The sequence below is a fragment of the Micropterus dolomieu genome, linkage group LG09, assembly GCF_021292245.1.
Source record: "Micropterus dolomieu isolate WLL.071019.BEF.003 ecotype Adirondacks linkage group LG09, ASM2129224v1, whole genome shotgun sequence".
Lineage (NCBI taxonomy): Eukaryota > Metazoa > Chordata > Actinopteri > Centrarchiformes > Centrarchidae > Micropterus > Micropterus dolomieu.
Genome location: NC_060158.1, coordinates 17386074 through 17403253, shown reverse-complemented (window position 1 = coordinate 17403253; position 17180 = coordinate 17386074). Strand labels below are relative to the sequence as shown.

The 17180-nt window shown below is 41.6% G+C and overlaps 1 protein-coding gene across 1 annotated transcript in view; it reads left to right on the top strand.

Moving 5' to 3' along the window:
* Positions 1 to 17180, top strand: part of elmo1 (engulfment and cell motility 1 (ced-12 homolog, C. elegans)) — a gene marked incomplete in the record, with an annotated part of 88357 nt that overhangs the window by 25125 nt on the left and 46052 nt on the right. The window contains 11 exon segments of the mRNA XM_046059017.1: positions 3427 to 3467; positions 3671 to 3743; positions 3836 to 3886; positions 4078 to 4247; positions 7679 to 7714; positions 9341 to 9440; positions 10100 to 10251; positions 10366 to 10444; positions 11950 to 12000; positions 12475 to 12597; positions 13764 to 13892. Coding sequence (XP_045914973.1) covers positions 3427 to 3467; positions 3671 to 3743; positions 3836 to 3886; positions 4078 to 4247; positions 7679 to 7714; positions 9341 to 9440; positions 10100 to 10251; positions 10366 to 10444; positions 11950 to 12000; positions 12475 to 12597; positions 13764 to 13892 — 1005 coding nt within the window.

The following is a 17180-nucleotide window of genomic DNA, read 5'->3' as shown; positions in this document are numbered from 1 at the left end:
AGCTCCAGAGCCCCGTCCACGAGAAGGATGTACGGCCTAAAGTGGAATGTGTTCACCACCTGGTGCAGAGAACGGGCGGTGGACCCAGTTACCTGCTCGGTAATTGTGATACTGGAGTTCAACCAGCACCGTTTCTCCGCCGGCCTCTCCCCGTCCACGCTCAAAGTGTATGTGGCTGCCATTGCAGCATTCCACGCCCCTCTGAGTGATGGGCCCTTGGGGAGGCTTCCACTGGTCGTGCGCTTCCTCCGTGGAGCCCCGAGGATGAGACCCGTGACTCGTTCCAGGGTTCCCACCTGGGACCTGGCAATGGTTCTCGAAGCGCTGGCTGAGGCCCCCATCGAACCCCTGGAGTCGGCTGAGGCCAAGCACCTGACCCTTAAGATGACCTTTCTCCTCGCTATCACCTCTCTGAGGAGGGTGGGGGATCTCCAGGCACTTTCGGTATCTCCCCGATGCCTGGAGTTTGCCCCGGGGAGGGTCAGGGCCATCCTGCACCCTTGTCCAGGTTATGTCCCTAAGGTTCCGGCCAGACTGGCAGGGTCCACGGTGCTGCAGGCGTTTCATCCCCCACCTCATGTGACGGCGGAGGACAGGAGACTTCATCTGCTCTGCCCCATCAGAGCACTGAGTATTTACACTCTGAGGTCTTCCCGGTGGAGGAAAGCAGACCAGTTGCTGGTGTGTTTCGGGTCCCCCAAGGCTGGGCTCCCCGCTTCTAAACACACCATCAGCAACTGGATCGTTCAGACTATTTCCCTGGCCTATCAGGTGTGCGGTTTGCCTTCACCTATGGCCGTAAGGGCGCAATCTACTCAAGGCATGGCGGCTTCTAGGGCACTCCTTGCAGGGTCGTCACTCCTGGATTTGTGTGACGTGGCTGGCTGGGCCACCCCTCACACTTCTATCCGTTTTTACAGTCTGGACCTGCCTTCTGCACCCGGCACCCGTGCGCTCTCCTCCTAGTCGTGCCGCAGGCGGGGTTTCGGCGCAGCCTAAGTGGGTACCTCGTTCCCATAGTGTCGTCACCGACGCAGTTCGAGTTCCCTCGAAGGGGAATGTCTCGGGTTACATATGTAACCCTTGTTCCCCGAGAAGGGGAACGAGACACTGCGTCGGTCCGCCACACCTCACCCCGCCTGGAGTGCCTTGCTTCATAGAAAGGGCTAATGTGTCCTACGTGCCGACGTGCTTATATACCCCCTCCGGTTTCGCCGTCACACACTACCGTTCTAGTAACACCAATAGGATTGGAGTAGTTTCATTCATAGTTCAGCCCTGCCACGCCCAGAGGCGTTCCCATAGTGTCGTCACCGACGCAGTGTCTCGTTCCCCTTCTCGGGGAACAAGGGTTACATACGTAACCCGAGACGTATATCCACATATTTAAATGTATTAGGTAATTAAGAAAACTTTGCTATTTCTTTGATGATTGAGCTGAGGGACGATTGAGCATTTTAATAGTTTGCTCAAAAAAAGCTTCAGTAGGACTAAGACATACAAAATATTTACAATATAAACCTGGGTTATTCAAGTTCTATTCATGTTCTTGCATATTTTGTAAAGCCTATTTTTTGCATACATTTGATATTGTATCAATATTTTATCATCGGTGGAGGATATTATACATATTTTCTCAAAGTCATATCGATATATTGTTTCTATTTTTTGAGTTGCACAAACATTGAAAAGGTAAGACCCATAGAGCCTGAGGATGACAGCAGTGGCAAGCGAGCAGATATTAAGTTAATACTGACTGGCACACTGGTCTGCACACTCCTTGTATTTGTCACCTCCCCCCCCCAATATGCATTTTGCTAGCTTCATTTCCTCCAATCCCTGTCTGTTCAACAACCACTCTCCTGCTCTCTCTCACTATTATCATCCACTCTCCCCCTTCTTGTGTTTGCTTTTGCTTTGCCTTCATCTTGTTCAATTTGCTTATTTCTCACTTTTTGTTATATTCTGTTGTCACTTTTGTTCGCATAACAGCCCACCCTTTTCTTCTGTCACATCTCTGCCTTTCCTTCCCTGTCATATATGCCCACCATCCTGCCGGCGCTATCTTTTTTCTGTAACACTCCATCACTACAGCTCATGCTCTTTGAAGCAGCCTCTCTCTCTGTTCAGGTTAAACCCCTGTGAAGCCACAACACAATTGTATTGTCCTCAATGCTCCGTACATTGTGACTGTAAAAAGATGCCTCCAAAAATTTCTCGGGTGTGTTTGGTTATAACTGTGTAACCCTGTGCACCTGTGTGTTTTGATGTTAATGATGTTTGGTACACTGTGTCCTTTAACCATACAGCCTGGGCCTTTAGCAGGAGAAGCCCTGGTGGAAGTACTGTATTCAGATCTTTTACTTTACTTGAAAAATTAGCTATACTATCTTTGAATTGGAGCAGCAGAGGCAGACTATCTTGACTATAAGTCTTGGTTATGGGTCTGGCTCCAAAGATGCTGGATACTAAATTTCTCATAATGCAACTCAAAAGTGCAAACTCCACCTCCAGTTTATTAATATTAATTAATTAAATATAAGGATATTTAACTTAAAACTTAAAGCTTAAAAAAAAAAACTGTTCAGTGCCCTAGTGTTGAAATAGGAGCTTTTGCTAAATAAAATAAAATCTTCAGGTAAACAAGTTTCTTGATTTACGCAGTCTTTTTAAGTCCAAGCCGAGATAATCTTTTATTTCAAGCAAAAAGTACAGAAGTGTTTTCAGCAAGCTTCATTTAAATTGTTGTTACGTTTAAGGAAATGGAGTGTTACATACATCACTCTATATTATATGGTGTATTGGATTAGTATCAACATGCCAACAGCATTTAGGAACTTAACTTAACTTTAAGATTATATTTTATTTAGGCAAAGTTCCTTTTTTAACACAGAGACATTTAAAATTTTGGCATATTTTATTAAATGGAAAGAAAGGGTTAAAATCATTACATTCCACAAAGTATGGTATCAAAAAAACTTGAGCGTTATATTGGCACAGATATTGAAAATGTTATAATACCCACCCAAGTTAAATCAATAAAAACCAACAATATTTTAGAAACTGATCATATGTTTTGTATGGAACTAGTGACACTTAACTTATTGTAGAACAGTACTTGAGTAAAGGTACTTAGTTACTTTCCCTCACTGTGGCACAGAGTTTCACAGCTGCTGATCTGGAAGCTTTTTCTACAACAAGAATGAAATAAATGGTGCAACAGACGTGGTTGGTGATCCCACATCAGCAGTCGGACAGTTAAATACAGGCTCCTCAAGAGCAACCTCTCATTGTGCCAGTCCTGTAATATACAGTAAAATAATTGCAGCTCACTCAGGGTTGACTGTTGTTTTAGGAAACTTGGACTGTTTCGACTGTGGACTAAATGTAGCTGTGGACTAAATGTAGCTTTTCCTTTCTCCACAGAAAAAGCCTCTCTCAGCCATCATTAAAGAAGTGTGCGAGGGGTAAGTCTGCATTGGCTTTTGAAATGTGTGTCTGTGCACAAATGGATGCATTTAGATTTGAAAAGAATTCTCTTAGGGCTTCTTGCAAAGGCCCTCTCTCTCTATAGTCATACTTAAATCATATTAGATGTACTTTACACAAGATATTCTCCACTTTTAATACAAATTATGCAACGTTTTTCTCTCCATCCAATGGCTTTCAGGTGGTCCTTGGGGAGCCATGAAAACTTTGCACTGCAGATTGCTGACGCAACAAATTTCTATATCACAGAAAAGGTTTGGTTATCTGTTTTTACCTCCAGGCTGCACTATCCAAGGTAAAATTATATGCCTCAAGTGCTCACTAACTTCTGCTTTTATCTCCACAGAATCGCAATGACATTAAGAATGGCTCAATTCTGCGCTTGACCACCTCTCCTGTAAGTTTTATTTCTTTGCAAAATGTCCTCATAAGTACATAAGAACACTCTGATCATTGTGGATGCACAAAACGCTTTTCATTTTTATTACCCCAAAGCATTTTTATGTCTCTGATAAACACACAGTACTTGTGTCTTTTTGCCCTCTGACACCAATGCATCTTCCTCCTCCTCCCCTCTGTCTACTCTAGTACCAGACTGCAGTCCAGCTTCATGAACGGATCCAGTCATCCAGCATGGATGCCAAGCTGGAGGCTTTGAAGGACCTGGCCAATGCGTCGCGCGACATCACCTTCGCCCAAGAGTTCATCAACCTGGACGGCATCTCCCTGCTCACTCAGATGGTGGAGAGTGGGACTGAGTAAGTCAACTGTCCATCCATCTATGCAATGTTTTCCTCCTCTCAGGCAATTTCTCATTCCTCTTAGTGTGATGGATTTAATAGGAAAGAAAGGGAACAGGAGAAGGATAGAAGAATATAGATTGTCAGGATTCCTATATTCAGCTTATGACTGATTAATGTGGGTTTGATATCAGACTAGAGTATAGCCTGATCCAACCAAAATGTAAAACTGTATATTAAAATGAGATTCTGGGATAAAGTGGTGCACCTTTTTGTTTGGTCAAATTCAAATAAAGCCAGAATTTCCAGTCTTTCATTTGTAGCTACCAAATGTTTCGTTAATGTTTTTGTATCTACTTCTGATGTGACAAACTAAGGGTTCTGCAAAATGATCCATTCTAACCCGACTGAAGTCCAATGTGGCTTTGGGCAATGAATGTCTAGCTCTTAGTAATCAGGTAGAGTTTTAAGCCAGGGGGTCTGGAGTTGCACTGTGCATTCTTATCGGTTCAGTTCAAAGCAGCTGACTTACCTGCTCTCAGTTTAGTAACACTATTCAAATCACTGCATAAAGCTGGATTTATGCTTTTGCATTGGGTGTTGTGGCTGACCCGCTGGAGATGCCTTTGGCTTGGGAGCTGATTGTTCAGCATATTTTAGGATTTAATAGCATCTCTGCAACACTAGCTAGATGTGTCATTATCACAGTCTGTTGCAAAATTCATTATATACAGTAGTGGTATATGTAAAGTTGTTACTTTCTTCCATTCACCTTGTGACATAGGGTGATAATTGGAGCGTTTCTCCTGTCTAGCTACTGAAAATAAAACTGCAATCATTAATAGCCAAAGTAATCTGATTACATTTCTTCGCTACCTTGCTAATAGTGTGGCAAGCAAAGGTGTGCATTGGGAATAAATGTCTTAGTGTGTCAGATATCAAAATATGTCCTGTCCATGTTCTGAAAAGGAGAAAATGATTGTGCCTTTCTTCAACTTGCTTGATGCTTTCTTTCTGTCAATTACTCTGACCTGATCAGTCACAGTTCTTTTTATCTCAGTGTAGTATCTCTGTGGTTGCGCAGAGGTCTACGTAGGCCGGGTTGGGCCTTCAGCATGGCTTCAGAGGCTACCTGTATAGGATCCACAGCAATGCCGTAACCCCATAACACACTCTACACCTATCATCCAGGTGTGTTACTGCCAAAGAGAGAAGAATGAGCTTGTGAAGAACATGCCCAACAGCTCCTGTTCGCCTTTTTGACCACGATAGTGATATCACACACAACTGCACTGGTTTCTGACTGTTCAGCAGATCCAAGAACTCATTGTGTGTGTGTGTGTGTGTGTGTGTGTGTGTGTGTTTTGGGGGTGTAGGGCCCTGGAGACAGTCTCAACTGAAGGTTAAAGCGAGGACATTTTTCGCTGAGGAGGAATTTCTCAGCCGTGATGCCGGTGGGAGGGGTGTGCGTGTGTGTGTGTGTGTGTGTGTGTGTGTGTGCGTGTGTGTGTGTGCGTGTGCGCGTGCGCGTGCGCGTGCGTGTGCGTGTGCCAGTAGCATACTGTGAATGCAAGGCTTCTGCCAGAGTAAAAACGCTCGGGTGCACGCAAGCAGACACACAGCGCATATTGGCAGTGAGGGCAGCAGCCGCCAGCCGTCCGGGACTTTCGTTTTCTGCCTCATGCAACTCTCATTATTCATCCGTTTTTACCCGGCGAGAGGAAAGGTAGATTGAAGAATTGTTTGCTTGCATAAAGAGTTGGCTCAGACACAGCCATGTTGTATACACAGCTCACACAAGGTCAAATATGCTCTTAATACTGCGCAGTAAAATCCCCAACACTTCTGTGCTCCTGATTCTTTTGTATGTACAGTACATTAAGGGTCACATTCCGGTCATGTATTTGTCTTCTCCTCAGCAGAAACCACTTAATGATCTCCTATATCTGGGTATGAGACAGCAGCGCCTCTAGCATTACATTCACTTACACTCTTTGACAGGAAATCACCAAAGCCGCTTCTCCTTTTTTGCATATAATGTTCAAATTAGGAAATATTTGACACTGTTTGATCTTACTGCAAGGTGCCGTCGCAGCAGCACCGATGTTGACTCCACTCTGCTCCTGGCTTTTTCATTAAATATGTTTTTATGTAAATTACCATCACATCAGTTATTCAGTACTACTGGGGAGTTATAAAGTGGCCTCTGCATGCCTTTGTGTATGAGTGTAAGCAATAGAGAGAGCGAGTGCTCCTGCTGCATCTCAACAGAAGGAGCTTATGAAACACAGACAGGCAGATAGGTATCAGCGTCTGACAGACACACGCTCATTAGTGTGCCTGCCAACCAACTTGGTGAACTGTAATTATTCAAGAGGCTCAGTGCCGGAGACTGTCGAGGGCAGAGCGGTGCTGTGATCTAATGCTTCTGCCAGAGATGTTGTACTGTATTCATGTGGAAATCAGTTGGCCAGCTTGCTGCTGCATTTGCCCACAGGAGCTCCGCAAGTCAAAGGCGCCCTCTACCGACTAAAACGTGGAACAACTTATTCTTAAAGTGCTTTGACACAGTCGGCATTCAGAATGTACAGTGCAACTTCAACCAGCTTAATAAGAGGTATTATCATTTTCAAAAACAATGGGGTTAGGCATTATAGTTTTTAGTTTTGGTTGTATTTGCCCAAGTTTAAGGTATCTGTCTTTTCTGTTCTGCTGCTTTACAATGGAGGTGAATGTAATTTGGTTTAGAAAATTAACTGTAAAAACATTCTGAAAATTAAGCAGAAGTTTCCTTGTTACTAGCTGTCACACATTTATTTTTCATTGGGACTACTGTCTACAGAAGAAATAGTCCCTGACACACCACCATTTGAGTCTCCATTTGTATGCGTGTGTCTGTGTGTGTAATTTAATTGCTTCGCATTTCAATACTAATACAATATGGATGACCTTATTAGGATGTGAAGTATGCTGCAGAAATGTAACACATGTTACAGCACATGCTAGGGAATAAAGTACAGCATTCTGTTCTTGTTAAATGAAATTGTTTTTTGATCATTTATGTGCATTGTCATCTCTACCCAAGCTTGCTGTGACAGGTTGGCACCAATCTGCTTTTTCAACTGTTTCTGCTTGGCATGCTTTTGATGTCTGAGCTTACTGGTTAAAAGTGTGTATTATAAGTCAGTGTGGGAACGTTTATGTTGAGTGAAATGTTGACATTTAATTTCAGTTTGCTCGTATTTGAATTCATACAATAAGAAATCATTTTTATGATGTGTAATAGATTGGACTTGCTTGGAGTCTGGTCTCTTCTTTCAAGGACATTTACACATTAACTTGTCTCTAGATTGTGAAGTGTGTTAGTCCCTGCTCTGTGCTGGCTAGGACTGAAAGGTTTGGTTGTTTGTTTCCCACCTTTGACACCAAAGTTTCTCAAATCTTTGCAGGCGCTATCAGAAACTACAGAAGATTATGAAACCCTGGTAAGCCAATCCCCTTTCCCTCCAGCTGGGTAACGTCATTGGCTCTGTGCTCTTCCTAACCCGCTGGCAGAGTCTGCATGATTAAGACTCTGGCCCCAGTGCGTTATGGGAAATTATGTGTGGATAACACAGCCACTAACAGGCTTCCAGTTTGAAATCAGTGTCACACTTTAATTTTTTGCATGTGGTTTTGGGCAACAGGCTTAAATGACTTCCTAATTCTACAACACAGACTGAAAGAGAGCCAAGATTTATTTTTTAAAACCAAACAAAATAAAAAATATATTAAATTCAATGCATTTTCGGAATTAAATGTGTAGTACAGCTACCTGTATTATTACTTTCAGTACAAGTCAGTCCTAACCCTGAACTAAATCTTGGTGTTCTTTACAAAATGGAGCAGCTCTGGGTAAGGGGATTGTCTGTGGGCCCGCTGTGAGCAAGTGATTCAACTACCCTTATTATTTACCCTTATAACATTATTAGCCAATAGCCTCAATTGCCCCAGGAACATCATCCATCAACGAGGTTTCCTTTACCATTTCTGCCTTAAATAATCTATCCTCTAATGTCAGCATTCTACGATTTCTTGTAGTGTTGTGTAGTTTACTGCAGTATGTCATCTAAATGCCCAGTACCATTTGCAAAAGCCCTTTCATCCTTCGGCTATGGGTTACTAATTGTCCATTTGACTTTTCACTAATCACCTACCATGCTGCAACACTGACCCATGATGCTCCCTGTTGATCTACTGTTTATGTAGGAATATTTGTCTCCTGAAAGCCTATATTTTTAATTTCTGAATTTGATGGTGAACGCCTCTCTGTCATGTTCAAACTAACTTATCAGTTTATCAGTTATCATCAGTTAGTTCTTCTCAATAAAATATGTTAAGATACAATATGTTTCATCTTGGTTTTAGCGCCATGCATTTCTATATTTTCATGTCATCTTCATACAATGCAACTTAACTTAATTTAAACATAAATGTTGCATAAAGGATGATCAAACAAAATGTGGATCTGCAAAGCCAATCTTAAGCAATAGAGGTCAGTATTGTATAATCTACTGGCCATCTGATAGTTTAAAGCTAAAATTGTCTATTCTATGATAAGTAATGTGCAAGTTAAAGCTTCTATTTTTTAATATGATTTCTACATTTCTCATGAAGTAGTTCCAGCAGTAATAAGTCTTTGATATAACAGCTGTTTAATGGGTTCCCTGCTTTGGCCTCCTGTGCTCAGAATGATTTGTTTCTCTTGATATTTCTGTAACTGCATGAATTCACTCTATTATGTAGCTTTTTGGTCCTGATTGAACTCTGCACTGTGCTCCCGCTGGCCTTCTGATGGCTTCTCGAACGTCAGTCTGTCTGCACTGCATCGCAATTCTCTTTACCATTTCTCCCTCTCTCGCTGTCTCTGTTTTTTTTCTGTCTCTCTCCAGCAAGCCTGGTTGCAGCATTGAACTTATGTTCTTCTGTCCCCTCTCCGTCACCTCCCTCTCTGTCTCTGCTGACCGCTCATTCCTTGTCATGTTTGCAGCTACACACTGGTCCATGCCATCTGCTTGAGAGAAGTTTCCTATGGTCTGTATGTGTGTCTGTGTGTGTGTGTTGTCTTGTAGTTTTGGCGACCTGCTGTCCTTCACTCTGACGGCCTTCGTGGAGCTGATGGACCATGGCATCGTCTCCTGGGACACCTTCTCTGTGGCCTTCATCAAGAAGGTCAGCGGAGAAAAATTCTTATTTATCAGGGCAGGTGTTAAGGGACTGTCATACTGTATTTGCAGGAAAAGGTTTGATTCAACAGTCACACCGTGGCTTTAAGAGCCTCTGTGATGAACACAATGTTGGGAGTAAACGAGTGGTATTTTCTAATGTCTTAAAATAAAAGTCTTAAAAGTTTGGTGATGATCTTAGTGTAATAAACACTTTTAAGTAATATGCATTTCACTTCTTTGCAAACAGTGCGTTGGTCATATAGCAACATATCATCAGTGTAGAAATTCTTCTAAAAGATAAGCAGTCAGGCTGACAGAGTAGTCAACAGACAGCAGAGAAATGTGCAGTATTTGAAGACATACTGTAGGTGGAAGTGTTGTTTACAACCACTCGGGTTAAGATATCTTTAGCATTTATAATACCTTTTAGTGAAAATGTATAGTACGTAAATCAAATAATCCATATTCCGTTTGATGCATAATTAGCTGTAACTCTACATTGTAAAGTTATTTATTATTATTATTAACTAATGAAAAGTGCCGATTGGCAGTTTAACCTTAAATTCATACTCCCAGGTGCCAAAGGTCCAAGTCTTACATATTATACATTATTTAGTGTTTTCTGCAGATTCCTTTATCTCTCCTGCTCTGTTTCTCCTGCAGATTGCCAGTTATGTGAACAAGTCAGCCATGGACACAGCAGTGCTGCAGCGGTCCCTGGCCATCCTAGAGTCTATGGTGCTCAACAGTCAGGATCTTTACCACAAGGTGGCGCAAGAGATCACCATTGGACAGCTCATCCCCCATCTTCAGGGGTAAGTGGATCAGTAAGCTGTATGTATGAAACTATTAGTGTCTTTTACACCATAATCAATGCATTTCAAACCATATCAATTATTCTTATTGTGTGTGCTATTTTCCAATCCCAGGACTGATCAAGACATTCAGACCTACACTATTGCTGTCATCAATGCTCTTTTTCTCAAAGCTCCTGAGGAGAAGAGACAGGTGAGGTTACAGTGTGCACACACAGCATATCATACTGTACTGCACTGACTGTACTGTGCATCATTTTTATGATGCAGTGAGCTTTTCATTCACATGTTATCACATCAGCATTTTTGTACTGTGACAATGTACTTTAAGAATGTTCATGTGTTATAATAACATGTCTTCATTTATAGAGTAAAAGTAAAATAGTATGGTATAACAGTAGTGATTTAAGCAAGTATAAAAACCCAACAAACCCCCTATTCCCTACTCATCTTTCTCTCATTCCTCTCTGCAGAAGTGACATTTTTGCTCATCCGTGCACTCATTTCTCCGCTCATCTCTCTCTCTCTCTTCTACTTTCTCCCACCTATATCGTGCCCTGTAACTAATCACATGATCCCTCGTGTCAGCACCATAGGGTCCAGCGATGTGCTGTGGCATTAATATTGAATGTTGCTAACCCACCGCTCTTCTCCTATGCAGCATACACAGCTGAAGACATGCTATGGAGTAATAAGCTTCACAGCACCACTGTGTACAGGATGTTGCAGTGCTTCTTTTACTGAGGCCAAAATTTGCAAATGTTTGCTCAAATCAGATTTACATGGTCTGTTGGCAGCAATTTCAAGCAACTTTATTGGGTTGCTTTAGGTGATAAGTAAATTTCTATTTTTGCTCAGGTGCAGGAATGTGTGGTAATATATATTATAGCAGACGGTTTCATTTCTGCAGAGAGCGCAGTTTTAAAATAATGCTATAATGTGATGTTATGGAACAGCGTCTGTCAGGTTCATTTATAAGCAGATTGATCGCAGATACAAGCGAGGGGCTAATGAATGATTTGGGTTCTCAGTTTGTGCTGCATGTGTCTTAAAGGACAGTTGACTGTGCGTGTGTTTCTAGGCGTGTGGTAAGGACTCGACCATCAGTAAAGCTATTAATGTGGTCCCTCAGTCTCTCGCCATTCTGCTGACTCCGTTACCCACCCTACCCACCCCGTCCCTCAACAAGCTGCAGCACTGAAAGAAAAGGATTTTTTAACCTCCTCTCAGACTCTCATTTTCTACATTCACTCACTCACCCTCTCTGTCTCTGACTTTGTTTCCTCACTGCACACGACATGGTAGTTTGATGAGCACATTGTGGACATCCTAAATTGTCCCCTGACAGTAAGTGCACCCTTGATTAGCACACTTTGTAGTTTGTACTGTAGAAGACATCAGTAAGTGCATTTAGTATCTTTTTTTAAGATTAAGTTATTTTTTGGGATGGCTTTCTTATGTCACCGCATATGTTGCGGTGTGTCATGGCAATTTCTGTTCATTTTCCCCACATTCATTTCTCATTAGAACATAGAAAACCCTAAAAAAAAAATTATTTGTGGATTATTGTTGTCTCATTTTTATGTTTCTCACACACTCTCTCTCTCTCTCTCTCTCTCTCTCTCTCTCTCTCTCTCTGCTTTTCCTAAATTCTGTCTTCATCTTTACATCTCCCTCCTTTTCTTTCTCCCTCTGTAGGAGATGGCCCACATTCTTGCCCAGAAACAGCTGCGCTCCATCATTCTCAGTGTAAGTCTAACCGTGCCCTTCTCCTCTTTACCTCTCCTGTGTCTTCTGCTCTGGCTGTTTTTGTCTCTCTTTATCTGTGTTTGGGTTAATGCCCTCTGCATCAGAGTGATATCAGAAAGGAAAATGACACCTGCCACTTCTGCCTCTGTCTCATGCCGCTGGTTATTCTCTACTGTACTTACTTTCTCACACCTGTTCCCTTTTCTCTCTCTTTCATCCTCTCCCTTGTGTTAAATCTAATTTTCCCTCTCCTGTTCCCTCATCTGACTTATGCTTTCTAATCCTCATCATTCACTCCCAAATCCTCTTATTCTCCTTTGTTATCTCACACCGTCTTCCCCCAAAATCCATGCCTCGTCTTTCTGACCCCAAAACCCGTCCTCTCCGTTTCACCTCCTTCTTCCTTCGTCTTTGCACGTCTAACTCTTCCATCCCCCCTTCCTCCCCCCTCTGTTTGTCCTCCACACTTTGTAGAATGTGATCCGGAGCCCCATACCCATCAATGATGAGATGGCCCACCAGCTGTACGTGCTGCAGGTGCTTACCTTCAACCTGCTGGAGGACCGCATGATGACCAAGATGGATCCCCAGGACCAGGTAGGTGCAGACAGGAGGGATGGATGAAGGGATAGACAAATAGGCACATGCCAAAATGGGAGAGGGGACATCATTATCTAAAACAATTCATAATCACAGCTGGCTTTTGCAGCTTTATTCATCCTGAGACAGTTAGCTGTTGCCTGGTTCAGTTTGTAGTTCAGTAAATATACCATCTATTCAAAGAACTTAAAATAAATGCAGGATATACAGTAACATACGGCAAAAAAATAGCAAGACTCACTTTTTATTGTTTTCTCCATGTAGCTTATTAAGAATTAAATTTGCCAGTTAACAAATAATGTTCCCAAAACAGAAAATACTTTATATAGTACTACAGATTACAGATATATCGTACAGGAATTTATGGAGAAAGCATTCTAGATCTACTTAATTACCAATCACTCACAGGAACAGGAGAAATAATTTGAAACATTTGTTGATACTCATTTTGTGCTTTTGTGTGATTTAGCGACAGCAGGACGGTGTATTTTGGATAGAGTCAAAATAAACCACAGTGCTGATGTTTGTCATTATGAAGGAACATGTCACCTAGTTTGATGTTAGTGGCTTTTGGACAACAGTGGAGCTCTATGGCACAGAGGAATAAGCTGTATTTGGCACAGACAATACTTCTTAGTAGAATGAATTCATTAATTTCATGGGATTTGTTGACAGTAAGAGAAATATACAATATAACTAGACTTGTCCTTTTAAAATGATTCATTGGCAAGACAGAATAGTAAGAATTCAGAACCTGTCTAACTGCACCCTGCCTTGCACAAATAACCTCAGACCATGCAGGTGTACAAAGAACAATTCCCAGTGGAAACCTTTTCAGGAAAATAGAGAGGTACATCTCAGAGGAATCCTCCACCAGGACAGCCGAGCATGATGCAGCTGTCAGGAGTCAACAATCATAAATCTTTTATTCAGGAGCATGTGTGGCAGTTTGGGCCTGATCCGGCTGAGTTTCAATGATTTTAGTTTGGCCAAGTAATGAAAACAGTGGAGAGACATGGCTGTTGGCCAGATTGCCTTGGGCACTGCAAGACCCCAGACAGCTGAGATGAGGCTGAAGCATTCTTAAATTATAAAATGGTGAAGGGAGGAAAAGACAGATGGATTTATGAGCAGCACTTTAATATTCTTCTCTGCATGTGCAGGCTCAGAGAGACATCATCTTTGAGCTGCGGAGAATTGCCTTCGACGTGGAGTGCGAGCCCAACAACAGTGGCAGCATCGAGAAACGCAAGTCCATGTACACCCGTGACTACAAGAAGCTCGGCTTTATTGTAAGTTCGGCATGTGTTTCACAGGGTCTCATGAATACACTCATTCGCTGAGGACATTCTCTGGCTATCTCTCTCTCTCTCTCTCACACACACACACACACACACACACACACACACACACACACACACACACACACACACACACACACACACACACACACACACACACACACTCTCACTCTCACTCTCACACACACACACAGAGGACTCAAAACTGAGACAATAAAAGAAAACATGAGCCAGCCTTTCCACACAGGGCGGCTGTTAATTGGACATGATTGTCCTACATTTGAAAATCTGCAGATTAAAGCATGTGTGTATCTGTATCTAGGCATGCCCAGAGAAATTGGTTTTGAACAGTGGTAGAAGTAGTATTCACATCCTATTACATAGCCTCTAAAACAATTTAAAAAAAAAAACTATTTTTCTAGACAAAATGTTATCAGCAGGAAAGTTTAGCAATAATATGCGTAAAGCATAAGAAGTAAAAATAGCTACTCATTGTGCAGAAAAATGCCCCATGTAACTGTTTTCTTATAAATGACATTATCAGATTGTTACAACTGATGCATCAAGTAGCATTTTACTGTTGTAGCTGGTTGATGTGGCGCTAGTTCTCACTACTTTATGTACGGTTACGTGTTTTAGTTGTCCCCAACTGTGGGTTGGGCCCCCTCCAAAGGTAAGAGTTATTTTAATGAAACCATCTGAGAAGTTTAAAGCAGACATCTCTCTTTGGCGTAACTAATAACAATTCGTGCTTTTGTGAAACATATGATATAAGTAGACAATGGGCTTTTTTGTAAAGGAAGGAACAAACCAAGTACAAATAGGAACCACTGATTTAATATATAAAAGTGTATTGTATTTTATAAACCACTTTCTTGTATGCAAAATCTTAATCTGAAAAGTAACCACAGTAGTGACTCCACCTGTAGTATAAAAACAGCATAAAGTACAATTACCTCAAAATTAAGGATAGTAATTGAGTGAATGTACTTAGTTACTTCACACTACTGGTTTTGAAGTGTTGTTTTTTTTCCTGTGTTCATGTGTGTAAATGCTAGTTCTCTGTTATTCATCCTATTATACTGCATTTCCTCCTCAGGCTTTTTAATCTTCACTCACCTACATTCTGCCTCAATTGTGTTCTGTTTAATACATTCCTTCTCATTCTCTCACCTCCCTACCTTCAAGCTTTTATATTTAACTGTACTATCTATGTGAGTGTGCGTGACTTTGTGTTGTATGCAGTGGTCTAACTATAGCATAAGAACTTGAACTAAACACACTGTGGCTCGGTGTAAGCCCAGACCTGTTTTGGGGCTCTTCCCATCCACACTCACGCTGCAGTGTGTTCAGTAAAGATAAGGACAAATGGACTGCCTTGTCTCCACTAGTGTGGAGAAAACCCACCCTTAAATCCTTAGTCTGCTTTCCATGCTACACAGCATGCAGATACATGCACACACACACACAGTCATGCTGTTCAAACACACACACATACAGAAGCCATAATTCTCTGGATAGACCTTATCACTGCTGAGATAATTTGTTTGCCATCTAATGCCTTCAGGTTCTTTAAGTAGGGATTGTTGCACATGCTAGAATATTTTTCACACGCCCATATGAGGATATTTTTTAAAGATATGCATGTGCCTGGGTGTCTGTTTCTGTTTTAAGCCTTTAAGTCTGCTTCCTGTCAGGCAGAATTACAAAAACTGATGAGCCAGATCTCTGTGTCCTCCATTCCTCTTTCATCCTCTGCTTTCCTTCCTCCTCTTCCTGTCGCTTTCCTCTTCAGCATCCTGTCTCATCTTTAAAACACAAGATGATCTTCAGAGTGATGTGTTTGCATGTGTATCTGTGGATTTAATCATCTGTCGACCGAATTCTCTGCAATGTCTGGGAAGAATTAAGTATAATAAACAGTGACAGCAAAGGCACCATCTATCTGCATATCCCATGCAATATTTATATTTTATGGGAGGTGGTAGTGGAGACACTACAGCAGTGGTTCTCAAACTTTCATGTCAAGGACCCCTAAACTGACACGAAATTCGACCACAGACTCCCATCTGATAGGATCCTGTCTTATAAATGTTTTAATTCCAGAAAGTGTATGCAATCCATGACCAAAATAGTCATACGTAAGTAATTATGTTACTTATGGATGGAATTATAGTGAAAATAACACAATTATCCCCCTTTTGCTGGGGATCCCTTGGAACCCCCTTAAGGAACCCTAGGGGTCCCTGGACCCCACTTTGAGAACCACTGCACTAGAAGACCAGGCTTGTTACCTCAAAGTTTTGGTGTTGTTTTTTGAAAGTTTGGGTTCTGGTGGTTTTAACCCAAACTACTAATTATGTATGCTAGAATTTCTTTCTGGCCCCTTTACAAAGCAAAATGTTTTCTGGACTGTGCCAAAAGATAATCCGTCACAGTGAATACATTTTTTGAAGTCAGTCAGTTACTTTTTGAAAAATCTCCATAGACATATTGACATCCAGAGAGTCTACCGCTGAAAAGGATTAAAATGGAACCCAGAAAACAAACAAAAAGCAAGCATGTGAAGGTGGTAGTTTGCAGTTTTAGTTTAGTTTTTCAATCTATTTTACTCTGAGCAATGGTGTCCTAAGTAAACTCTAAATAATAAGCCAAAGTTATAACTTTTTTGGTTATTTTACATTAGAGATTTCTGTAGTTCTGTTTTTGTCTTTGCATCACAGGTTTCAAGTGGGAGGGGATACAGTGGGTACGGAAAGTATTCAGACCCCTTTAAATTTTTCACTCTTTGTTTCATTGCAGCCATTTTCCAAAAATCAAAAAAGTTCATTTTATTTCTCAGTAATGTACACTCAGCACCCCATCTTGACAGAAAAAAACAGAAATGTAGAAATTTTAGCAAATTTATTAAAAAAGAAAAACTGAAATATCACATGGTCATAAGTATTCAGACCCTTTGCCGTGACACTCATATTTAACTCAGGTGCTGTCTATTTCTTCTGATCATCCTTGAGATGGTTCTACACCTTCATTTGAGTCCAGCTGTGTTTGATTATACTGATTGGACTTGATTAGGAAAGCCACACACCTGTCTATATAAGACCTTACAGCTCACAGTGCATGTCAGAGCAAATGAGAATCATGAGGTCAAAGGAACTGCCTGAAGAGCTCAGAGACAGACTTGTGGCAAGGCACAGATCTGGCCAAGGTTACAAAAAAATTTCTGCTGCACTTAAGGTTCCTAAGAGCACAGTGGCCTCCATAATCCTCAAATGGAAG